This window comes from Hyperolius riggenbachi, chromosome 2 (assembly GCF_040937935.1).
Source record: "Hyperolius riggenbachi isolate aHypRig1 chromosome 2, aHypRig1.pri, whole genome shotgun sequence".
Taxonomy (NCBI): Eukaryota; Metazoa; Chordata; class Amphibia; order Anura; family Hyperoliidae; genus Hyperolius; species Hyperolius riggenbachi.
Window position 1 is genome coordinate 452,797,956 of NC_090647.1, and position 27,488 is coordinate 452,825,443.

A 27,488-nucleotide genomic window follows, 5' to 3' on the forward strand; every position below is an offset into this window, starting at 1 on the left:
TCCTGTGTCATCAAGGCTTCTGGGGAGGCCTTGATGACACCCCCCCTGGAGCTGACACCCGGAGCGGAGCGCTCCTGGCCGCCCCATGGTAGGGACGCCACTGAGTATGGCACAACTGTAAACCTACCAAGACAAGGCCGTCCACCTAAACCCACAGGCTGAACAAGGAGAGCACTGATAAGAAATGCAGTCAAGAGGCCCATGGTTACTCTGGACGAGCTGCAGAGATCTACAGCTCAGGTGGGGGAATCTGTCCATAGGACAACTATAAGTCGTGCACTGCACAAAGTTGGCCTTTATGGAAGAGTGGCAAGAAGAAAGCCATTGTTGACAGAAAAGCATAAGAAGTCCCATTTGCAGTTTGCCACAAGCCATGTGGGGGACACAGCAAACATGTGGAAGAAGGTGCTCTGGTCAGATGTGACCAAAATGGAACGTTTTGGCCAAAATACAAAACGCTATGTGTGGCGGAAAACTAACACTGCACATCACTCTGAACACACCATCCCCACTGTCAAATATGGTGGTGGCATCATGCTCTGGGGGTGCTTCTCTTCAGCAGGGACAGGGAAGCTGGTCAGAGTGATGGGAAGATGGATGGAGCCAAATACAGGGCAATCTTGGAAGAAAACCTCTTGGAGTCTGCAAAAGACTTGAGACTGGGGCGTAGGTTCACCTTCCAGCGGGACAACGACCTTAAACATAAAGGCAGGGCAACAATGGTTTAAAACAAAACATATCCATGTGTTAGAATGGCCCAGTCAAAGTCCAGATCTAAATCCAATCGAGAATCTGTGGCAAGATCTGAAAACTGCTGTTCACAAACGCTGTCCATCTAATCTGACTGAGCTGGAGCTGTTTTGCAAAGAAGAATGAGCAAGGATTTCGGTCTCTAGATGTGCAAAGCTGGTAGAGACATACCCTAAAAGACTGGCAGCTGTAATTGCAGCAAAAGGTGGTTCTACAAAGTATTGACGCTGGGGGCTGAATACTTACGCACACCCCACTTAGCCTTTTTTTTTAATGTTTGGAATCCTATGGATCCTAATGGGGCTTCCCCATCCTCCTCCATCCCTTTGTTTAGCCTGCCGGGACCCCCGAAGTGCGGCGATGTAAATATTTACCTCTCTGCGATCCTGTGCAGGCATACTATCTGCTTTTCATTCCGGTAAGGCAGAAATAGCCAAACACGATCGATCTGCTCTACTGAGCAGGTGCGAGTCTGGATGTTGGAATTGAGTCTCCTGTAATGAGAGACCCACGGCACTTGACATAAGTTTTGAAGACAGAGATTTATGCTGCGAAAGAAGAAGACGACCTACTGGGTGTGCTGCTTATCATCATGTGGGGTTCGTCCCATACTTCTGTAATTGCACTTTTAACATTTTGGATATATTCTGCATATTCTGGTGACTGCTTCTTGGTTTTGAACTTTATTTACTCTGCATATGGTTATGTATTTATTGGCGATCCCTGATTTTTTTTAAAAAAGCGATATTTTTATTAGTGATGGTGAGGTAATGTAATATCATACCTCCCAACTTTTTGAGATAAGAGGTACACTTAAAGAGGAACTGTAACATGAAAAGATCCCCTGGGGGGTACTCACCTCGGGTGGGGGAAGCCTCCGGATCCTAATGAGGCTTCCCACGCCGTCCTACATCCGTCAGGGGTCTCGCTGCAGCCCTCCGTGGAGTCCGTGCAGCGGTGACGTCAATATTTACCTTCCTGGCTCCTGCGCAGGCGCTCTGACGGCTGTCGGCTCCGAACTACACGGAAATACCCGATCGCCGTCGGGTCCGCTCTACTGCGCAGGCGCAAGTGTCCTGCGCAGTAGAGCGGACCCGAATGAGATAAAGTATTTCCGTGTAGTTCGGAACGGAAAGCCGCCACAGCGCCCCCGCTGGAGCCAGCAAAGGTAAATATTGAACTGACAGTCGGCACAGTCGCCGGCTGTTCGGAGGGCTGCGGCGAGACCCCCGTGGGACAGAGGACGGCGTGGGAAGCCTCATTAGGATCCGGAGGCTTCCCCCACCCGAGGTGAGTACCCCCCAGGGGATCTTTTTAATGTTACAGAGTCTCTTTAAGCCTTGCCACCCCCTGACAACACCCCCATCACACCCCTATCAAAAAGATTTCATAAGAAAAATATGTTGTTTTAATAATTCAAACCACACTGGTCCTTTCCATCCTGGTTCATTTTCCTTCATATTAACATTTTAAAATTAGTAATATATCAATGTAAAGGATGGGAATAAAGTTTAGAAATAATCAAACACAATTTTAGTAGAGAAATATATATATATATATATATATATATATATATATATATATATATATATATATATATATATATATATATATATATATATATATATATATATATATATATATATTCATAGAAAGAGGGACAAAGTCCTGAAAGAGGGACAAATGAGGAGGGAAGAGGGACAGGGTTCCCAAAAAGGGACTGTCCCTCCAAAAGAGGGACAGTTGGGACCTATGTAAATGTGTAAGCCCACCATCAGTACACAGCCACTTCTGTCATACCGTTGTGCTTTGCAATAAAGTTTTGTTAAAAAAAACCCAGAGCGGCCGGTGCGCGCTCCCGCTACATGTGACGTGGCCGGGTGAGTGGCTTGCAGCAGCTATGGAGGCGGTGGCGCTGGTAGCGGTGACAGTGCTGATCGGAGGGATTATTCTGCTGCTGGCAGTGTGGCGGAGTAGAGGGAAGACTGGCAGCGAGCCGGAGCCCAGCGGTGAGGAGCAGCGGAGAGTCTGCGGGGACGTGCACTGAATGACTAGCTGTGCAGCCGGGTAACACGGGGGACACACTGGAGCTCATTCACAGAACAGGCGCCTGGAGGAGAAGTGCAGCTTCTGCCTGGAGAACCCAGTAGTAGTTATTCCATTTAGCAGCTGTATATGTTCATCTGAACAAATGCTCTGCTCTTGCGCCAGTGTTTTTGGAATGCACCTGACTTTGTAAATCAGCCCCATTGTAAAGCCAGTCTTTAGTGAGCACCATGTGATGTGTGCCCTGCTTAAAGGGACCTTGAGCTCTCCTGCACTTACCTGGGGCTTCCTCCAGGCCACCCTAGCCTGCGAGGTCCCCTGGCGTCCTCCTGGCTCCTGTCCCGTTCCTGCTGACAGCTCTGTTAATCGTCGCAATTTTAAGGAGTGCTCAGGGTCCCTTTAAATCTTTCATTGGCTGGGAATAGGTAGGCTTGCTTTGGTAGATATGTATATGGGTTTTCCTGTTTTGTCGCTTCATTCTTTCTTTCCAACCATCGGGGCCCTTGGGCCAGAGGGCCCCAAAGGGTCCACCCTCTATCAAAGTATTAGCTCTCTATTGGTCCTGTGCTTGTAATAATCACTTCTATAGATGCTTTGAAGAGTGGTAATCATCCCATCCCCTTCTTGCACCTCTGACACTGTGGAAATCCTTGGCAGGTCTTGGTGCGCCATATCAATTGTTATGTATAGAGTGCTTGGTGGGGCCCCCATGTAAAACTTGCACCGGGGGCCCACAGCTCCTTAGCTACGCCACTGTTTCCAACCCATAGTGCAATGCCTGCCAGGTAACCGTACAAGGGATCTCTTGATGGAGTTGGAGCTTTCTACACACGCTATACAAATGTCGCTGAAAACATCAAACAACAATTTTCACCATATCGGGCCACAATCATGAAATATAAGCCAAATGATGACGAGGAAACCAATATCGGGCATTTTGTCTGATTCATTCAGCAGACCAACTGACTATTGGGCAGATATTGTGCAGTCTGACACAAATATACAGTGTCGTTCAAATTACATTGTTACACAGAATGTGTGCATGTCATGTGAAATGTTTCTTGCGTTCCCAGTATTTAAATTACATAGGCTATCATTCATAAAGCATTTCCGCATGCGGAAATGCTTAAAACCGCTGACTTTACCGACCACTTAGCAAAGTCAGCATTCATAAAGCCTCTTTCCGCATGGAAAAATGACACTACCGAGCAGAGTGATAAATCACCGCCTTGTGCGGTGATTATCGGTACAAATGTAGCAAAATGTTCATTCATAAAGATCACCGCAAGCGGTGTGAGCTCGGGAAGTACCGCTCCCTCTGATGTGGCGATAACAATGTAAGTGAATGGAGACACACAGACCTCCCAGGCAGCTGCAGCAGAGTGGAACACGGAGAAATGTATTAACTCTGCAGCTTCCGTGTCTCCGCAAGCCTACCGCCTGCCTACCGCCAGCTTAGTTCGGGGAATCTCCGCACTGCTTCCGCACATGAATACTTTTTTATGAATGCCCACCCAGAAGTCTAAAAATCCACCAGCGGTGTTTTCCCACACTGATTCTCTTTACCGACAGCCTGTTCATGAATGATAGCCTTTGTCGTTTGTGTATCGGTGTGCTCAACGTGGTCTTAAGACTTGTTTTTGGGCGCAGTTATTTGCGCAACTTGAATTTTGTATAGCTTGTTTAATGCCTGGTACACACCATGAATTTTCCCATCAGACAAGTAAAATTGATTATTTCTGACTGGTTCAAACTAATTTTCATTTGTTTTTCTGATCACTTGTATACAAAATAGATCATAAAAACAATCGGACCTGTTGGAAATAATCGATTTGACCTGCCTGATGGGAAATTGCATTGTGTATACCAGGAGTAATACTTTACTCTCCAGTATGTTGCTTAGTGTATTTAAAGCTGTGTACACGCATTGGATTAAACTCTGTGTGTAAGCGTCTGATAAAGACCACCTCAAACAAGTATCAAGCGGGTGTATGAGATCCCTCAACGTTGCCTAAAGATAAAGAATCTTAAGTGACATTCCATGGCTGAACGCCTCCGTTCGCATTATTTTTCTGTGCTGGCTCTCTCGCTCAACACCCCCTCCCTAGCAACAGAATGCATTGCTAGTCTACTGGTTAGCGATTTATCTGTCCAACTTGCCGTTAACCTTTTAGTGACCATTTCTACAGATCAGCAGTAGGCAGCCTAATGAAGACCTTATGAATTATGAAATAAAATAAATGATCCAGGGCAGATAATGTTCCTATGGGACTTTAAGTGAGTGTGTGTCTCCTTATCAACCTAACAGCTGCAGTTCGGTTTTTACAAAAATTACAAGTGAGATTATGGCTTTTTTTTTTCTGACAGTATTCAGTAACTGAATCAAGATTGGTTGTATAATCTGCTAAGGCAAATGTACTGATACGATTCCGTTTCTCATATTACCCGTTCAATGTAGCCAAGCTATAATTAATAATAATATTTTTAGCCAACAAATTCTGTGGCTCAGTACAAAGTAAGGAACAAACCTGGGGTACAAAACATTAGACAATAGTGTACACCAATATACAATATACAGAATTGGAACAAAATACAGAATTGGTAATTACAGTGACAAAAGTAACAGGATGAATAGAATATATAACAAATTGCAAGCCACAAAAGGGTGAGCGAGCCCTGACCTTGCAAGCTTACAATCTATGCTGTGTTTCAGATCAAAGAGCAAATGGACAAGCTGTTCCAGAGAAGCATCCGTCTAAAAAAACGAAGCAACAGAAGCCACGGAAAGAAAGGGCTCAGCAACACAATTTTTCTCATCCACTGCTTGCATCTGCTCTCAAGGTACTTTTATTAATAATTCAGCATAGTTGTAAGCTTCAATTCCTTCTGAAGAAAAGCTCTGTACAGACATATCTCTTCTAACAAAACACAGTACATGGTTTTACAGTACAAAAATGTACAGATCTAGTTTGTAGTACAGTAGATTCCCTTTATAGTAAACTCCAAGGGACCAGGAAAAGTAGATTACTAAATCAGAATTGGTCATACATTGTATATTTATACCGATGCATTTGCTGGGACCTGAGGAATGAGTTTACTATATTGAGGGTTATACCATATCAGCGTTTACTATAACGAGATCCTACTGTATATTTCTAAAGCTGCCTTTACTGGGACCTGAGGATTGAGTTTATTATATATCGAGAGGTTGACTATAACGAGTTTCGACTTTATAAGAGAACTATAGTTTCTTGAACCAAACAAGTCATGTAATTAATATTTGCTGTATATTCTGTGTCACACTGGTTTCTGTATGTAACCGTGTTCTTCTCAGGCTCTTTTAGCCTAGTGCTCCACCCGGCTAGTTTTGATGAGCACCCGGCTGTCATCGGCTCATCTCCTCCTCTGTTGTAAGCAGAGTTGTGCAGAAAAGTGCTGGCCTTCCATTCTCTCATCTCACCCCACCCGGCTACTTTTTCATGCCACCCGGCTGAAAAAAAATTCTGGGTAGAACACTGTGTAATAAGCACCAATGGGGAAGTAAAGATTACAAAAGTAAAGATTTCAAAAGTATTCGGCCCCCTTGAAGTTTTCCACATTTTGTCACATTACTGCCACAAACATGAATCAGTTTTATTGGAATTTCACATGAAAGACTAATACAAAGTGGTGTACGCATGAGAAGTGGAATGTAAATCATATGATTCCAAACATTTTTTACAAATAACTGCAAAGTGGGGTGTGCGTAATTATTCAGCCCCTTTTGGTCTGAGTGCAGTCAGTTGCCCATAGACATTGCCTGATGAGTGCTAATGACTAAATAGAGTGCATCTGTGTGTAATCTAATGTCAGTACAAATACAGCTGCTCTGTGACGGCCTCAGAGGTTGTCTAAGAGAATATTGGGAGCAACAACACCATGAAGTCCAAAGAACACACCAGACAGGTCAGGGATAAGGTTTTTGAGAAATGTAAAGCAGGCTTAGGCTACAAAAAGATTTCCAAAGCCTTGAACCTCCCACGGAGCACTGTTCAAGCGATCATTCAGAAATGGAAGGAGTATGGCACAAATGTAAACCTACCAAGACAAGGCCGTCCACCTAAACTCACAGGCCGAAAAAGGAGAGCACTGATCAGAAATGCAATCAAGAGGCCCATGGTGACTCTGGACGAGCTGCAGAAATCTACAGCTCAGGTGGGGGAATCTGTCCATAGGACAACTATTAGCCGTGCGCTGCACAAAGTTGGCCTTTATGAAAGAGTGGCAAGAAGAAAGCCATTGTTAACAGAAAAGCATAAGAAATCCCCTTTTGCAGTTTGCCACAAGCCATGTGGGGGGCACGGCAAACATGTGGAAGAAGGCTATCTGGTCAGATGAGACCAAGATTGAACTTTTTAGCCACAATGCAAAACGCTATGTGTGGCGGAAAACCAACACTGCACATCACTCTGAACACACCATCCCAACTGTCAAATATGGTGGTGGCATCATCATGCTCTGGGGGTGCTTTTCTTCAGCAGGGACAGGGAAGCTGGTCAGAGTTGATGGGAAGATCGATGGAGCCAAATACAGGGCAATCTTGGAAGAAAACCTCTTGGAGTCTGCAAAAGACTTGAGACTGGGGTGGTGGAGGTTCACCTTCCAGCAGGACAAGGACCCTAAACATAAAGGCAGGGCAACAATGGAATGGTTTAAAACAAAACATCCATGTGTTAGAATGGCCCAGTCAAAGTCCAGATCTAAATCCAAACGAGAATCTGTGGCAAGATCTGAAAACTGCTGTTCACAAACACTGTCCATCTAATCTGACTGAGCTGGAGCTGTTTTGCAAAGAATGGGCAATAATTTCAGTCTCTAGATGTGCAAAGCTGGTAGAGACATGCCCTAACAGACTGGGGCTGTAATTGCAGTAAAAGGTGGTTCTACAAAGTATTGACTCAAGGGGCTGAATAATTATGCACAACGCACTTTGCAGTTATTTATTTGTAAAAAAAAATGTTTGGAATCATGTATGACTTTTGTTCCACTTCTCACGTGTACACCACCTTTTATTGGTCTTTCATGTGGAATTCCAATAAAATTGATTCATGTTTGTGGCAGTAATGTGACAAAATGTGGAAAACTTTAGGGGGGGGGGGGGGTTGAATACTTTTGCAAGCCACTGTACATTACTCGATTTGCCAATTTACTTTATTGGGAGGTGGACTAGTGGCCCACACTCTGCAGGTGAGATTCTATTTGATTCTCCTTCCCTAAACCAGCTGAACAATGCTGATCCTCTATGCTCTGAAATCAAAAATCAATTTTGTAATGATCAAAATTATCTAAACAATAGCCGATTCCTTTACGAATGACTTATTATTTATTGTATTTATAAAGCGCCAACATATTACGCAGCACTGCATAATAGATAAATGGGTTAACATACAAGGTAGGACATACAGGAAACTCACAACAAAACAAGATCATGCAAATGATGTGATAACAGTACAGAGTCATAGGTCAAAATAGAGACTGATTGTAGTCCACAAGAGGGGTGATTGACAGTAAGATTGCATAATCAAGCTGGAAACACTAGGGAGGAGGGCCCTGCCAGAGGCTTACAATCTAAAGACTATTTTCTATCCTGGCTAATCGAGTGGTCTATTCGACTAGATATCTAGCAATTTCCATCAATTGAGCAAAATGGAACAAAATTGATTCTCTTCCCAATCCAAAAAAATTATTGAATCGAATGGTTGACCGAGGAAGAAAATTGAGCAATGAATGGCACCTTAATTCGACCTATGTGCAAACTCCACTTTGATTGTAATTTTGCATCAAAAGAAAAAAAAAAAAAAAAAAAATATATATATATATATATATATATATATATATATATATATATATATATATATATATATATATATATATATATATATATATATATATATAAATTTTTTTTTTTTTTTTTTTATCTGCAAGATATCATGTAGATCATAAATGGCATCACATGTAGCGGCGTGCGAGAGACAACGGAAGATCAGCACTTTTATCTTTTGCATGCCGCATTCCACAGTTTCTAGCCTGCATGGCCCCATTTTAGTCAGACCTGTGCAGACTATTTATTAGGCTAGGTTTCCACTAAAAGCATGCGAACCCCATGTGAATTTTCGGATGAAAAATCGCATACGCATATATGTGAATTTTACATGCAAAGTCACAAAATACATTTTGGTGCATTTTTTTTACGAAGAAGGAAGTCCTATTGAGCATTACGTTTGCGCAAATGCCAAAACTGAATCACACGGCCTTTTGCTGCAAGTGACGTCCGAAAGATAGAAACATGTTTGGATGCGTTTTTAGCATCTAATGGAAACCTGCTCATAGCAGTTCATTGCTGTGCAAATTTGTGTGTTGAAAAAATGCAAAGATCTGCACCTAGTGGAAACACGCCCTACTGTATATCTTTTAAAGAGTAACTGTCGGGCATAAAATCAATTTTTACCTGACTCTTTATTTGGTACGCTGCCGCACAAAGGAAGTTGCAGGGTATGCTGAGTTGTATTTTTTTTTTTTTTTTTTGCTTGCTTCTTTATTTCCCTTCAGACGTAACTAATGTACATAAGCAAAAAAGGACAACCCAGCATGCCCTGCAACTTCCTTTGTGCGGCAACGTACCAAATAAAGAGTCAGGTAAACTGGGGAATGATCGTTTATAAACAAGAAAAGTAATGAGATTTTAACTTTTGGATTGACTGGTTAGCATCCTTATTACTTGTTTACCAGATGAAAATAAAGAATTGATTTTTGAATTTATGACTGACAGTTACACTTTAAATAAAAAGGTGTACAGTACATCTAGATAAATTATAGCATGTATATCTGATCTGTAGCAGATTGCTGATTAGTCATATTAATATGTTTGAATCATTAGCCTTTTAATGGTCAGTGTATTTATTGACGTCTAGCTTGCATTTACAGACGGTCTTGAGAGCGTACGTTCAACTAGGAGTTTACCATATAAAATAAATATTATACAGTATCAGGGCTGTGGAGTCTGAGTTGGAGTCGAGGAGTCAGTGTCGAAGCAATTTTGGGTACCTGGAGTAGGTGATTTAATAAACTGAGGAGTTGGAGTCGGATGATTTTTGTACAAAATCCACAGCCCTGGTAAGTATTAGACTAAGGAGTCAGTCGAGGAGTCGAAGCAATTTTGGGTACTCGGAGGTTTCATAAACTGAGGAGTCGGAAGATTGTTGTACCGACTCCACAGCCCTGTACTGTATGTAACCAATCATGATTGAGTCAGTATCATCCATCATATCCTCTTATGCAGAGGTGCCCACACTTTTTCGGCTTAGTGTTATCTAATGAAAATGGTCTGCAATCATATCATTCAGTCATCATGCAATGATCTTCTTCAACACACTTTTACAATCATCATCAGATCAACCAATCCACATTGTACGTTTACCATCATATCATCATCCAATCGTATCATCCAGTCTACATTGCTTAATCCACAATATAATATCAATCCATATTGTGCACACCTTCAGTCCGCATTGTACACTTCAGCTATACAGTCTATTGACCACACCTCATTGTACAATCATCCAGTCTGTATTGTACATTTAGCATTATACAATCCACATTCTAGAACAAAAATCATCCTACTCTGACTCCTCAGTTTATGAAACCTCTGGCTCTTATTCCAGGTACCCAACATTGTTCCGACTCCTTGACTCTGACTCTACAGCCCTTGCTGTGGTACAAAAATCATCCGACGACTCAGGTTATGAAAACACACATGGAGCTATGATTAAGGAGCCACTCTCGCTCCGATATGCGTGAGCTTTTATCTGTATGCTGTAATGCTGGATTATGGAATAAAGACTTTTCTACTTTCACCATAAAACACTGGTGCAGCAGGATTTTCCTTTTTACTTATGAAAACACAGACTCCGAATCTGACTCCACAGCCCTGCATTATAATATCATTCCAATCATTATTATGTTGTGATTTTCTTGTTACATTGCACATTTTAATATAATGCATTTCTGACCTCTACACTGTGCAGTTGTGGCCACGATTTCAGATGAAAAAGAACAGGATTTGACTAAATGGCAAATGCACAAATAAAACTGCATGTAGTAGAGAGTAGCTGCTTTTTTCACCTCTTCCCTCCTCCCTGGACGGCTGGAGCCTGATCTTTAGAAGTTATTGGATTGGTTGGTAAAATGTAATGTATTTCACAATAGTGCCCCAAAAAGGGACCTCAGCAGACCTCGAGGCACCTGTGCTCTTGTCAGAGACAGTCCCCACCCACCGGCTCAGTCAAGAGAGCTCTTTACAGTACATATATTACTATCAGCATCATGTCATCCAGTCCTGTTTGCATAGTGGGCATTATGCAGTGTAATCCATATTGTACAATCCCTTTTCCACATTACTGAACACCATATCGCCACCAATGGTACAATCATTTCATACAGCACTGTATGAAGCAGAAGTCTGATCCATTGTCTGACAGTATGTTCTTTATCCAGTTTTTTACCCACCCTTTTTTCTCTTCTTGCGTTTTCCGGCAGGCTCACAGTGGGAATATCACCTGCTTTGACTTCAGCAGCAATGGGAAATATCTGGCATCCTGCTCTGATGACAGGACTGTCAGGATATGGAGCACAAAGGACTTCCTTGAAAAAGAGCACCGCTGCATGAGAGCCAATGTGGAGCTGGACCATGCTACACATGTCCGCTTCAGCCCTGACTGCAGGTAATGCTGCGTGTTCATAGCTTGCATACACATTGTTTGCCTTCTGCCACATATTTCTGAAATATTTTCAAGGGACCTGGACAATAGTGTTTGCATGTTGAATGAAATCTGGCAGATTGAGATCTTGTATTCCTAGCGCGTACGAAAGATATCGTCGCGGGAGACTTGGGCGCAGGATACAGCTGGTATATGGCTAATCCTGCTGCCGCACAACTTCCCGGCCACGCTAAATACTATTCCTCCTCCAGGCCGCCATGGATGGTGGGGAATGAAATAATTCGGCTTCCAGCTATTGGTGTTGAAGTTGGATGTCAGATTGAGCCGCGTTATGCAGCTCTTGGTGCCTGTTTTAGTTCTATCTATACTGATAGAACAGCAGCTCCAGGATAGTGATGGGAAGTCCGGATCTTTTCAAGGATTCGGATGATTTGAATCGGATCATTGAAAAGATCCGGATCTTTGAACCGAATCATTTGAACCATTTTATTGGGGAAGCAGACTGGGAGTGAAATGATTAGCAGGACAGGACTTTCCCTGCACTGTACATTCTGTATGTTCCTGTTTCTTCCAGACATACACTGTGAACCGAATTGTTCATTGTGATCCGGATGATTCGACTCACAAAAAAGATCCGGATCAAATGAACAATTCAATCATGATCCGGACAACACTGAGTCCAGGTTACGTCATCACAGTGCAGTGAATATTACTTAGCCATGTGGCTAGTCACTAAGCATGTGCAAACAGTCTAACGCAGCTAAAGCCCAGTATAACGCACAGCATGCTGCACTTTCCCAGAACGTGCAGCGTTACAATGTAATGCAGCCTGGGCACTGTGAACAGCCCATTGATTTTTCATTACTGTGCGGTGGGCTGTGTTACAGGCTGCTCTAACGTGCACCTGTAACGTCCCACTGTGAAAGCAGCCTTAAAGAGAATCTGTACTCTAATATTCTTACAATAAAAAGCATACCATTCTATTCCTTATGTTCTCCTCTGCCCCTCTGTGCTGTTTCTGCTACTCCCTGCTGCAATCCTGGTTTGTAATTAACAGTTTTAGGCAATGTTTACAAACAAAAGACTGGCTTCTAAAGAGAGTATCATAGGCTGAGAACTAGCTTACTGTGTGACTCATGCAGAGCTTGGAGGAGGTGTGTAAAGCTTCTGCCAATGACAAGCAGTGCTGCACATTCCAGCCTCAGCCCGACAGAGGAAAGGAGATAAGATTTATTACAGAGACAGTGCAAGTAGGAAAGGCTGCAGTAAGACAGACCACATTAGAACAGTAATAGGAACTTATAGGATAGAAAAAATAAGGCTCAAAATTTTGTTACAGAGTCTTTTTAAAGTAACCAGCTCAGTCTTCTGACGGTGCCAAAGTTACTCCCTGTGCGCTGCTATAGCCGTAATTCCTATTACGGCCTATGGTGGCGCCGGCTGCGCCCAAGTCTCCAGCGCTAGCCTGTAACTGGGACCAGGGAGGGTCAGTGAGAGGCAAATAATTGTGAGCTGATGCAGAGGTATGTAAACTTATGCAACTTGAAAATTAGCCAATCGAATCCTGTCAAGACGGAATTCTAATGGCCTGTTTCCAGCTGGGTACATTTGCATACACAATTTGCATAATCTTGCACCTCAGAATTGTCTACATTTCATTGACCATGCCTAATTGTAAAGTAACAGCTTTTTAATTGTGAAAATTCTGATAAAATATTTTTACTTACTTTGTTTAATGTTTTGTGAATGATGGGGCAAAACAGTCCTGGCGGTGTACTTTATAAAAGGACTTTATAGACTTTGGGAAGGTGGAGGATGATTTAGAAGTAACCGAACACTGTTCCTCAAATAACAAAGTTCAGTTTTCCATCTGTGGGCACAAAGCTGATGTGACTTGTCAGAAAGCTCTGAAGGACATTCTCGAGATATTCTAGTTGTCAATTTACTTTTTAGCAACTTCCAGTCTGGATTTGTATGTTTTCCTTTTAACAGTGGCTTCCTTCTGGATCCTCTTCCACTGAGCCAATGGTCAATGGATGGTGCGATTACCGACCATTTTAGTTTTTTATCTTTGGAAGTTTAACTCAGCTTTTTGTCTACTGTTCTGTCTATCTGTCCATTTTATCTTTGAATTTCCCCTTGCATCTTTATCCAGGGTGGTTGACTACAGTCACATGAACTTCTTCACTCTGTTTAAAAGTTTGAATAGTGACGGCACAGTTGGAGACAGGCATTATCCCTTTTTAAAAGTAAACCGCTAGTTTGTAAAATCTCTTTTATCCATATTTTTCTAGGAATACTGACAAATTAGTGTAGGGCGTTTTATGCCTGGTACACAATGCAGTTTCCCGTCAGATTGACAGGTCGAATCAATAATTTCCGACCGGCCCGATCTGATTTCCGAATTTATTTTGTACAGAAGTGATTAGAAAATCGATAAAAACAATTGGAAATCATTCAGGATAGTAGAGAAGAGATTGGCATTAGATGTTGGCTGGCAGCGTGGCCCTGAGCTATTGGTGCATCTGAAGTGTACACACTAGAAAAAACATCCATATGTGTAAAGCAGATAAACCCCCACTTCATACCACTCTTTCTATACCCGAATGACCATAATAAAGGTACCGTTTCTTTCATGTAGTGCCGCTGTATCTGCTTTTCTTAGCTACTGATGATCTAGTAATTATCCGTACTACACAACCAATTCATTATATCATAATTTGTTTTCGCTTCAGCGTCTCTTTAAAGGGCAACTGAAGCTAGAGGGATATGTAGGCTGCTATATTTATTTCCTTTTAAGCAATACCAGTTGCCTGACTAGCCTGCTGAATCTCTGCCTCCAATACTTTTAGCTATAAACCCTAAACAAGCATAAGCAGGTCAGGTGTTTCTGACAAGATTGGCTGCATGCTTGTTTCTGGTGTGATTCAGACACTACTGCGGCCAAATAGACAAGCAGGGCTGCCAGGCAACTGGTATTGTTTAACAGGAAATAAATATGGCAGCCTCCATATGCCTCTCACTTCAGTTGTCTTTTAATTGCTTCTCATGAAGCACAAGGGAGTTTATCTATGAACCGTAAGGTCACAAACACCATTGTCTGTAAAAGTCTAGAATTCAGATAAATAAGTAAAGAGGTGCAGAGTTGCATGATCAAATTACAGACAATGTCCTATTATAATGGGGTGTACATTACAAGTGTGCAAAACTATTTTAAAGTGAAATTCCATTGTCACTAAAAATAGTAATATAGACATGCTATCAGTGCTGAAAAATATTTGTGCAATTTAAAATAATCTTCAGGTGTACATTTTAAACTGAAAAATTAAATAAGCACTTGAAAGGCTTTTCTAGATCACCTTAGTTGTATCACCAGTGGTATTATTATACCAGTTACAGTAGCCAAACCCTTTCGCTCCCATCGCTGTCACAACTTTACCACCTCTGATTTATGTTACAACTTTAGATTGTCCTGTTGTTCCTGTGTCTTTTTGTTTTGTTTGTTTTTTTTTTTGTTCACAAGCCTTGTTTCATTCTTTCTCATTCAGGGCTTTTATAGTTTGGTTATTTAATGGGGATACACTCAGAGTGTTCAAAATGACCAAGAAAGAAGATACCTTAACCTTTTCTCCAGGCCACGATGACTTCCCAAAGAGACACAAAGCTTCCATCATTAATATCGGAATAGCTGAAACAGGTGGGAATTATGTTATATTATAACATACAATAATAATTATAAACAAGATTAATGTTTTATAAGAATACAAGTTTTTCAGCCATGCCATCATGGAAAGGGCACACTTTAAACAGAGTATTTGCTTTTTGGCTTAGGTTTTTTTTTTTTTAAATGGACATATTGAACCAATATGTATTTTATTGTACGCCTTGTGTAACTTTCAGTAACTCATAACATCATTTTTGAAAACAAAAAAACACCTAACCTTGCCATATGCTTTCTCCATTTCTGTTGCCCTAACATTTGTTAATCAATAGTTAGGGCAACAGATTTTGTGTTAAAGGGAACCGAAAGTGAGATATATATGGAGGCTGCCATATTTATTTCCTTGCACTGCACATTTTCTGGCTGTCCTGCTGATCCTCTGCCTCTAATAGACTCTGAACAAGCATGCAGATCAGATGTTTGACAGAAATCTGACAATGTTTTTTCATGCACACCTGCTTGTTTAGGTGTGCAGGAAAGATCAGCAGGATTGCCAGGCAACTGGTATTGTTTAAAAGGAAATAAATATGGCATCCTTCATATGTCTCTCACCTCAGGTTCCCTTTAAGACATGTTGCTTAGCTTTGACAAAGCATAATGTGCTGCTCTATGGAAAGGGAAGGAGAAGCGATGAACCGTGAATGACTGAGCAGCGAATAAAAGATTATCTTAGAGGCGCACACACACACAGATGTTGTACTTAGGTGAGCACCACACTATAATAGTCTCAAAATATGAATCTGGTACACCTAGGAGTAATGCAATAAGTGGCTATTGATCCATACAATATGAACCAAATAATGTTGGTGGCCTTGTTAGATGCAATAACTCTGGCAGGTTATGCCAATTAACACGACCACCATGCCTTTATTTGGCTCATGTGCTTGAGGAAGGGTCCACTATGGCCTGAAACGGTCTAGTACTGCTGCACATTTCTCTATGACATTGGATGGTTTATATGGATCACTTGAAGTGTAATTGTCAGCCATAAAATCAAATTCCATTTACCCACTGCTCTGTTTTTTAAGCGGTCCACAACCTGACCCTACATTTCAAGCATTCTTATATAATCATAAATGTTTCTGCTGTAATCTTATATCAATCAGCCTGACTCTTATTTAGTATATTGCTGACAAGAAGGAAGGTTGATATCTCCCCTCCCACATTTCTGCTCCTCACTGATTGGGTGAGGGCAATTCAGTGTGACACAAAGCTGAGAGAGGGGAGAAACTGCTGAAATACGATCTATGCTGTGCTCACTTGTTTATAAAGCAAGCTAGATATGACAGTACAGTTTCTAGGATAAAAATAGAGTAAGGGAGGATGGCATCACGATTGGCTTCAGTTAGAGGCAGTAAAGATGGAAAATGCCTGAAACAGTTTTCTCTTTATTTACTATATCAAATTCACTGAAATCAAAATGTGGACAGTATAATACATATGTTACAGTATGTAAGTAGAACAATTATCTACCTATATATGCTTTTTTATCCCTGGAATAGTATGGCTGTCCCTGCTGTTTTAATAGGATTTTATTGCATTTCTACCAGGTGTATCAGATTTATAGTTTGAGGAAGTAAACAAAAGAGGCAGATCGCCAAGCAGTGCCAAGGCAACTCTGTAAATACTAGATTTTTGGCTAAGAATGCCCCAAACACTCATTTCGGGTGAAAAAGAGGAGAACCGAGAGCCCAATATGGTGTAGTATGTCAAGGTAATTGGATAATTGAAAAGAGTATAGAATGAATACTCACAAACCAGGGTTACCTCCAGGCAACCACTGTATAGGCAGGTGAGGAGATTAACCTGTCCCCACTCAGGATTAAGAAGTCGCTCTCTGTAGGCTTGAAAACAAGACGGGGTATCCCCCTCCACCAAAGGTGGATACAATCAGTGTTATAGTAGAGAACAGAGGCGCCAAAAAGATAAAAACAATATTTAAAAGTTTTAAAAGTTGCTTAGGAGGCAGTGGTGGACTTACCTCCCACAAGCAGACACAACAGACTGTGTATTCACAAAAGGGATATTTATTGGTATACTCCAAAAAAGATCGCAACGTGTTTCGCAGGCCAAGCCCGCTTCATCAGGCAAATACAGGAAGGAGCACACAACTGGGGGTAAGAGGCAACACATTTGTACAAGTCATAAACATACCGCATACAATTAAACACATTTTTATGTAGGAGAATTTGATAGTGTGATTTGAGTGTCATAACATACCAGGAAGGAGTGGCTAATTATTATATTATAGAGGTGGAAGGGAAGGAAAAGAAAAAGGGGAAGAAAAAGGAGGAGGGGGAAAACAAGCAAAGAAGGGGGAATGGAGGGGGGGGGGGGCATTGGTGGTGGGGGGGGGCCACAGGGGAAAGGAAAAGAAGGATAGTTAGTGGGGGGGGGGGGGGGGGTTTGGGGGGGAAAAAAACGGCAGAATAGTAATCATAATTTAAAGTATATAATTAAAATTATGAAAACGTAATATTAATAAAATCAATAATAATGATAATAATAAATATAGTAATAATGTTAACGCATTGACCTTAAGCTTGTGGCCACAAGCTTAAGGTCAACGCGTTAACATTATTACTATAATGATGCCCCCCCCCCAAACCCCCCCCCCCCCCCCCCCCCCCTCCATTCCCCCTTCTTTGCTTGTTTTCCCCCTCCTCCTTTTTCTTCCCCTTTTTTCTTTTCCTTCCCTTCCACCTCTATAATATAATAATTAGCCACTCCTTCCTGGTATGTTATGACACTCAAATCACACTATCAAATTCTCCTACATAAAAATTTGTTTAATTGTATGCGGGATGTTTATGACTTGTACAAATGTGTTGCCTCTTACCCCCAGTTGTGTGCTCCTTCCTGTATTTGCCTGATGAAGCGGGCTTGGCCTGCGAAACGCGTTGCGATCTTTTTTGGAGTATACCAATAAATATCCCTTTTGTGAATACACAGTCTGTTGTGTCTGCATGTGGGAGGTAAGTCCACCACTGCCTCCTAAGCAACTTTTAAAACTTTTAAATATTGTTTTTATCCTTTTGGCGCCTCTGTTCTCTACTATAACACTCATTTCGGGTGAAGATTATCTAGCATGTGTATGAGGCATAAGGTGTATCCATATGTTTTACTATATGAATTGTTGCATGATAGATCTCCATGTGTTATTTTAGATGTCTTTCTCAGAACTGACTTTAGCGGGGTTTTAGTTGTGCCCAGAAATTATTACATAGAATTTTACCCACAATGCTCTTGCCTACATTAGTGTAAATAGATATGCCATAGTTACATGCAATAACAGAAGTGTGTGTATGTGTATACACGCGCGCACACGCATTCCTATGCCCACATTGGTATGGACTAACTAAACTCTGGTGAAGGTCTTAAAAACTCATTGGCTTGCCAAATAGTGTAGCACTGAGTTTGCTTTGTTCACCACTTGCATTTTTAAATCAGAACTAAAATCCTAAAAAAAGAAAACTGCCCCCAGCATTATAGCAAAGTTGCAGCAGTGCTTGTAGTGTACCCTATCTGCTTCCCCCCCACCACCACCACCACCCTGCGCTATATCCCCCCAAAATGGGTGACAATGATTGTTGCTAATCTCGAGGGGAAAGGAGGAGAGGGATTCCCTGCTCAAGATGCCCACTGGGGGCAATCCTGCAGGCTTTTCCCAGCTGCCATTGGGCAGCTGTCTCTTCCTAGCCGCTCCCCTGCCTCCCTGCATGCTGAGAGAGCAGCTCGCTCTCCTTCCAGCGTCGTGACCCCAGAGGTCACGAAAATAAAAGTAAGAAGATGTGGGCCACAGGAGCAGCGGAGATGGCGGCTACCTAATCCACCCCCCGGATCAGGTAGCATCGGTTTTTTTTTGTTTTTTTAAACCTTTTATGTCCCCACCTCAGGTTCTCTTTAAAGCGGACCTAAACTAAAAACTGACCATGCTTGCATAATAAGAATCTCAGATGGAAACCTAATTGCAGAAAAATTGCTGACATTTGCATTTGTCATGCGTCTGAGTTTTTCAGCAGTTCTCATCTATAAGACCACTGTTATGTTTTTTTGTTGTTGTTAAAGAGAATCTGTATTGTTAAAATCGCACAAAAGTAAACATACCAGTGTGTTAGGGGACATCTCCTATTACCCTCTGTCACAATTTCACTGCTCCCCGCCGCATTAAAAGTAGTCAAAAACAGTTTTAAAAAGTTTGTTTATAAACAAACAAAATGGCCACCAAAACAGGAAGTAGGTTGATGTACAGCATGTCCACACATAGAAAATGCATCCATACACAAGCAGGCTGTATACAGCCTTATTTCTGAATCTCAAGAGATCACTTGTGTGTGTTTACCTTCTGTCCCCAGCTTCTCTCATGCACTGAACATTACAGGCTTCCTGCAGACAGCTCTGCCTATGTCGTTAATTCCTCAGTATGTGACAGACCAGCTCCTTTCACAGCCTCCAGAGGAGGATTTTTATCCAGCTCTCTTCTATCACTGATAAGATAGCAGAGAAGCTGCTGGCTTATGTAAATAAAACACACACTGGAGTGTGCATAGAGGAACAGTTCAACACTGAAGAACTTGGCAGCCTTCCAGACACAGGCCGACAAGTCTGACAGGGGAAAGATACATTGATTTATTACAGAGATGGTTATAGTAGAAAGAGCTGCAGTGAGCCAGAACAGATTAGAATAGGTTTAGGAACTTGTAGGATGGTAGAAAAAACATTGTAATTTTTGTTACAGAGTCACTTTAATGTTTCTTTGCTGCCTTACAGGGAAGTTCATCATGACTGCATCGAATGATACCAGCATATTGATTTGGGACCTGAAGGGCGAGGTCCTGGCTTCTATCAATACTAACCAGGTTGCAAATGCATATGCTACAATTTCTCCTTGTGGAAGGTAAGATTGCAGTGTCTGTTTTGTTCTCACACTACACTCAAGGAGAAAATCATCCAGGCCATACAGTGGTGTGGGAGGGGCTATAAGTGTGGGGATGCTAGATTTATCAGATAGAAAGCAGTCACTTTGTCCATTCTTCACCAGCCATTGGACATTCTCCCATCACACTTACATTATGCAGCATCTTGCCAATCCGATCAGTCAGCTACAGACTGTATTAAAAATGTACAGGGAATGGACTAGGAGGACCTGCAGGAAGTTGCTGACTTTAAGTGCGTCAGATTTCGGCATCAACAATTACTGCTAATGTCCAGGATGCTGAGATTTCAGCAGTGGGATCCAGCAACAGCTAACGGTGCATACACACATCCAATCTTGATTGTCCATTTCTACCACTACCATGTAGTATAAGGCCAACAGATTTTAAATACTATGAGCAGAGTGTGTAGGTAAGCTATTATACTACATGGAAGGGGTCAAATTGCCCAATCAAGATTGAATGTGTGTATACACCTTTACCCTTGGCATATGACTATCATACCCACACTCCACACATGCCATTGTACAGCTCAGGTGGCATTATACATTAGGATTTGTAATTTCTAAGCACCATTCTGCTAAAAATAACATTTGCTTTCATTGGCTCAATTTTGTAAAAATGAATTAAACCTCCCTAGCGTTCTGGACGAGCTGAGCTCGTCCAGAGACGCCGGAGGTCACCGCTCAGGCCCCGCTGGGGAAATTTGAATTTTTTTTTTTTTTAAGCTGTGTGTCCTACCCGATCGCCGCCGATCTGCCGCGATACAGGTCCCTGCCCCCACCGAGACCACGTGCGCTGCCTGGCCAATCAGTGCCAGGCAGCGCTGAGGGGTGGATTGGAACTCCCTGTGACATCGCCATGGTGACGGGGGAAGCCCTGAAGGAAATCCCATTCAGAACGGGATTTCCGGACTGTTCTTCGCGCCGGCGGTGATCGGAGGGGTGGGAGGGAGTTAGTAGGGAGGGGGGAATCATGCAGCTATCGCTAGGCTAGCTACATGATAAAAAAAAAATGCACAAAAAACGTTCCCGTGCTGCGGGAATCAGAACACCAGGCAGATTAAAATGTTGGTTTATCAAAAGGAGAAAGTCAATAGTAATGTGGTGCCACAGTCTCCTGTGGTGCTATGTAATGCAAGTGATATGAGCATCATAATCTCAGCAAATGGGATAATTGATGCCAAAGTAAATTAAAGTATTAGTAAATTAAAGTGTTAGTCTTCTGCTGGAGCCGTGTCACACAGCTGTCCCCAGTGCAGCACTGCTGTGGATCGCAGCGCTGTACTTAGTGAAAAGACAGCGGTTTCGCCGTCTAACAGTCTCCCGAAGGCGAGGTGGAGCTCCACCCCCTCCAAGCAGGAGATGCGTGCGCAGCCTGCGCACGATCTCCTGCAGTAGCCATCCCCAGGACCTGACGCCAATTGGCGTTAGGCGGTCCTGGGGCTGCCGTGGTCTTGCCCATGTGCGTAACGCGGTCGTTGGATAGTTAAACACCAAGCCTTTGCAGTGCTGCTGAGTAGATTTTTAGTCTGGAGGTTTACTTTAAAGGGAAGTTTCAGGGACCGTTGAAAAAAAATAAAAATCCAAATGCACTTACCTGGGGCTTCCTCCAGCCCGTGGCAGGCAGGAGGTGCCCTCGGCGCCGCTCCGCAGGCTCCCAGTGGCCGACCTGGCCAGGCCGGCGGCCAGGTCGGGCCTCTTCTGCGCTCCATTGTGCGTTCCACGCCAGCGCGCTGACGTCATCGGACGTCCTCTGGGCTGTACTGCGCAGGCTCAGAACTACAAGACCCAGCCTATAGAGTAGCAGCTGGTGCCGCATGACACCAGGGCACAATGATGGGCTCTGCCTTATGTGCCTGCTGCTCCCCCCTCCTACACTGCACCCTGGACAGTGACCTGCCCTGCCTGCCTCAAGAAATGTGTGTTTCCTGGCAGAGGCTTACAGCAAATTTCCCCTTTTAAAATTTACTACTTACAGAAAAAATTACAAGGCTGAAAAAGGTAATGTGGACCTAAAGTTAGCAAAAAGTATCATGGTAATCTGGCTGGATAATACTACACTAACTGCACTTTGTGCTTCCTCAGGTCTGACTAACGCTCAGTGTTTCCAGCGTTATTCCATAATTCACTCACTGGCTTCTCTACCAACATAGCAAATGCAGAGCAATGGAATTGGATGTTGGTCAAGTTTTCAGCTGACATCAGGAATTTGCAGGGGTTACTTTGCCCTGTTTTTCTGCACTTAGTTTCACTAATGGTGTTGCATAAAAATGGAAGAGGTACTTTTGAGGACTTTTTATACTTTATTGTGTATTTTTTCTTCTTCAAAGGTTTGTTGCAAGTTGTGGCTTCACTCCAGATGTTAAAGTTTGGGAGGTTTGCTTCGGTAAGTCGGGAGAGTTCCGAGAAGTCTGCCGGGCATTTGAGTTGAAAGGCCACTCTGCTGGTGTCTGTGGATTCGCCTTTTCCAATGATTCCCGGAGGTTAGTAAAGTAATCTTCATTGTAAATTACATTAGACAGAGGAAGATTTTATTGAAAGCACTTCGTTCCTTGATTAAAATAATTTGGTAAGATGATGGTACAAGTAGAACAAATCCTAAATAGAACTTGCCTGTCATCCTATATTATATTCATATTTTGTTTTTTAAAGTGAATCTGGAGTGAGAGTAATGTGAAGGCTGCCATCTTCATTCTCTATAAACCATGCCAATTGCCTGATGTCTGTGCTGATGCTCCGCCTCTAACACTTTAAAGGGACTCCGAGCAGTGCAGAAACTATGGAAAGATGCATATCATTTTAAAGCTCTCTTTCTCTCTCCTCTTTCCAATGATATATAAATTGCCGCCCTACGCCTGTTTGTTTTCGCTATTTTCGCGATTGAATTTGCCGCGGCAAATTCTGCTGAATGGAGCTGCTGACTTTGAGAAAAAGTCGCCCTGTGTAATACAATGTAACTATGGAAAGATGGATATCATTTTAAAGCTCTCTTTCTCCTCTTTCTGACGACCCCTAAATCGTCGCCATACGCCTTTTAGTTTTCTCTATTTTCGCGATCGAAATCGCGGCCACGGCAATTTCAATAGCGAAAATAGCAAACTAAAAAGGCGTAGGGTGGCGGTTTATATATCATTGGAAAGAGGAGAAAGAGAGCTTTAAAATGATATGCATCTTTCCATAGTTTTTGCACTGCTCGGAGTCCCTTTAAGCCACTGGGAGAAAATAGTTAGAGGCGCCCCACATAGGGTAGTCAATTCTTTTGCTGACTAGCAACCACCTTTGCTGCCGTGCCAAGGATAGATCCTCTTCTCCTTCACAGAAACAGTCGCATACAGACACAGCGCCAGGTATTCTGTTGCCATTAACATGTGTAAACTCCAATCCACCTCCAGAGATTCCTCCTTCAGTCTGCGTTCCTATAGTGCAACTCCGTACACCCCAAATAAAGAAGCAGAGATAGAATTCTCTCAGTGGATAAAATGTCAGCTTTATTCATGCAAAGCACATCAGGTATGTAAACAAATCACTCACATAGTGAGGGTCCTATTCCATGTAGGACCCTCTACGGAAATAGCGCTTCCCACCCTTGTGGTACTATTCTCAATGGAAATCGATCTCTGGTGTCCAGCCCGCTCTCGTCCCGACTAGCTTTGGCCTTTCGCCGTCATCAGGGGATACCTGTTACTACCTGATGCCCAGAATCAGCATGCAGGTGTGTGACTCAAAAAAAACAAAATTAAAAAAAAAAAAACGCAAAGGCCAAAAGCTAAGCATGGCTGTTTTATAAGGGAACAAAAATGGCAGCCTCTGTAATGCTCTTGCTTCAGAAGTTTTTAATGTAAGTTTTAACTGTATCACTGCCATTCACTCCTGCTGTTTATATTTGTGGTGCCACACAGAGCTGAACGTCCTATCCCTTTCTTGCTGTCAGGAGTGTTTGTCACATAAACGCACACAAGTTTTAAGAATTACTACTTATCAGGGAGATTCACGCTGCAGCCTGTCTTCATGTGACTACAGAGAGGCTGGGATTTAAAGCACTTGGTCAATAACACTGCGCAGCATGGTGGTGTAGTGGTTAGCAGCGCTGGGAACCCGGTTTGAATTCCAGCCAGGGTATCTGCACAGCGTATGTATGTTCTCCCCATGTCTGTGTGGGTTTCCTTCTGGTACTCTAGTTTCCTCCCACATCCCAAAAACATACAGATAAGTTAATTGGCTTCCCCCTAAATTTGCCCTAGACTGATACATACTGTATACTACACGATACAGACATACATACACAGAGACATATAACTATGGTAGGGATCAATGTTGGATTGAGAAGTGGAAAAGCTGAGGAAATCCACCTGCTGGCCAAGCAGCAGAAACCATGTGTCACTCACAATGGAAAGCTGTAGCAAATCTTCACTGTGAGCAGAAACAATGAATACTGCTGCTTGGCCAGAAAGTGGATTTCCTTAGCTTTACCATCTCAGTCTGGAGACACTGGTAGGGATTAGATTGGGAGCTCCTCTGAGGGTCGGTTAAGAGACAAGACCTTATACTCTGTACTGCGCTGCTCAAGATGTTTGCGCTAGATTAATACTTAATAATGAAAACCCTTACAGTAAAATATGTAAAAAAAAAACAGTAATTTACAAAGCATTTTTCAAGCATTAAGCAGCTCTCATGAAGCAATTCATAAACTCTCAGTCCCGTCCCATGTGAGTTTAAAACTGTGCATATATAAACAGTTGGGCCACACAGAGCGTGCGTCAACTGTTAAAGTCTACCTGAGATGACAGATATACAGGTTTTATACATACCTGGGGGCTTCCTCCAGCCCCCTCCACGCTGAGCGCTTCCTCACTGTCCTCCACTTTCTGGATTGTCCAATAGAAGCCCCATTAGCATCGGCAGTCCTGGCATATTGCACAGTACTACTCCCAGCTGCGGGAGTGTGACGGGCGAATTGTGCTAACGTTGCCTAGCCCAGATTGGCGAAGCTAACGGCTTCTACTGGACAATCCAGGAGACAGAGGAGGACGGCAAGGGAGCAATCGGAGTGGAGGTGGCTGGAGGAAGCCCCCAGGTATGTATAAAACATTTATATCCTGTCATCTCCGGTACACTTTAACAGTTGACCCACGCTCTGTGTGGCCCAACTGTTTACCTATGTACACAGTTTGGACGTATGTCTTTTTTCAACCAAAATAACTATGTAACGGTTTTAATCTCACATGGGATGGGGCTGAGAGCTTATGAATTGCTTCACGAGAGCTGCTTAAAGCTTGAAAAGTGCTTTGTAAATTAATACTGTACATTAATCCACTTAGAATAGAGCCTTATAAAAACAAAACTCAATGAGCCATGTGTGGCAAATCTCATGGACATTTTATAGTAACAAACTATATATAATACTACATGTAGACCTATACACTTTAAGCCAATTGCATGTGTATGCTAGATACTTATACTTACTATACTTATTATATTATACTTATTTTTTTGTATTCTTTTTACAGAATGGCAACTGTCTCTAAAGACGGGACGTGGAAGCTCTGGAATACGGATGTTGAGTACAAGAAGCAGCAAGACCCCTACCTGCTGCTTACCGGGAAATGGTGTGGGGTAGAGCCTTGTCGCATTGCATTATCTCCAGATGCCCGTGTTGTTGCCATTTCTAGTATCTCTGACATCACGGTCTACAATGCACAGACAGGGGAGGTGGAGGAAGAGTTTCATTCAGTGCATGCAGAAGTTATCTCCGACCTGGCTTTTGACACGACTAGCAAGTTCTTAGCATCCACTGGAGATCGAGCTATTCGTGTATTCCATAACACAGCAGGCTACAGAGCTGCTATTGCTGATATGAAGGACATGCTGAAGAAAGCCACTAATAAGGGCACAAAGGACAGGCTACAACTACAAATCAGAGATGCCGAGAGGGCACTAGCTGCTGTATGCGAACAGAGCTGAAGGACTCTGTTTTTAGAATTTTTATACTATGGAATTAAAACATTTGTGTGAAACTTGGTATTATGTGCTTTGTAAGTATTATTCTGAGCACCTTTTGGTTTTGTTTCTTGCCAAATGTGGCCACAAGATGGCATATTTGTACCAGTGAGTGGTAAAACAATCAGGCACATCCCAGATTTAGTGGACTCCTGAGCTATCTTAAACGGAACCTGAAGTGAGAGGTATATGGAGGCTGCCATATTTCCTTTTAAACACCAGTTGCCTGCCAGTCCCGCTGACCATTCTGGCATCTGTAATGTATGATTGACACACCTGAAACATGCATGTAGATAATTTTGTCAGAAACCTCTGATCTGCATGCTTGTTCAGGGTCTATGGCAAAATATCAGCAGGATAGCCAGGTAAATGGGAATATGTCAGCCCCCCTATCCTTCTTACCAAATCTGTGATTAAATTTAATGATAAATGCTGGAAAACAGAAAAGGAAAGACCTACAGGCGGTTCAAGAACTGACTGCTGTCTGGATTTTTTTTTTTCTAGTGCAGATTAAATTGGAACTAAACTCAGAATTTTCTCTCTGCTCTAAAAGATAAGCCACATCATAATAACCTTTAGAGAAAAACATTTCTTTGTTACAACTTATAAAAACCCTAGAAATCAACATGAAGTGTTAACTTCCTGCACATTCCTGGGAGCAGAGAAAGGGATAGTTTTCAGTGTTTACATATTATCACAGAACTGTGGCACTATATCCCTGATTCACACCTGCTGAAAACGGCTAATTAGACAGGCTGATCTTCCTAAACGCACACAGAGGGAATTTCTTTGCAGCTATATGTTTTTTTATTTTATGTCATGCAAGAGTGTGGGTCTGCTTTTAAGTAGCTGGATTTGGTAGGATGTTGTCCAGCTGCATTTCTCTGGCACAATTTCCTTTGCCTTATATGGTGTTTTGCCACTTCCTGCTGCTGGCAGTGTGCCCTCTTCATTATCACCCGCCACTCTAGTATGGTAGAGTAGCTACATCACGTGATTTACAGTAACCAGTGATTTTTTTTTTTTTTTAATGGTTTTTTTTTCCCCCACATGAGAATTTGTATTAGAACTTACAATCAATATAAGGCAATAGACTCATTCACAGTCGGTACAAAAATCATCCAACTCCTCAGTTTATCAAACATCTGACTCCAGATACCTAAAATTGCTCTGACTCCACAGCCCTGTTTATATATTGCTAACCTATTATCTGCAGCTCTTTACACACAACCCTAAACCATGCATATCTCTAACTGTTTTTATACGTTTGGTCCCGCTGAGG

The 27,488-nt window shown here is 42.4% G+C and overlaps 1 protein-coding gene across 1 annotated transcript; it reads left to right on the forward strand.

Annotated features, from left to right (window-relative positions):
* The first annotated feature begins 2,605 nt into the window (after positions 1 to 2,605).
* On the forward strand, positions 2,606 to 26,223 carry TBL2 (transducin beta like 2). The gene is made up of 7 exons (XM_068265858.1): positions 2,606 to 2,759; positions 5,510 to 5,637; positions 11,371 to 11,555; positions 15,101 to 15,249; positions 20,044 to 20,170; positions 22,540 to 22,692; positions 25,717 to 26,223. Exons 1-7 carry the CDS (start codon positions 2,651 to 2,653, stop codon positions 26,168 to 26,170), a joined length of 1,305 nt encoding a protein of 434 aa, XP_068121959.1. The 5' UTR covers positions 2,606 to 2,650; the 3' UTR covers positions 26,171 to 26,223.
* The last annotated feature ends 1,265 nt before the right edge of the window (positions 26,224 to 27,488 follow it).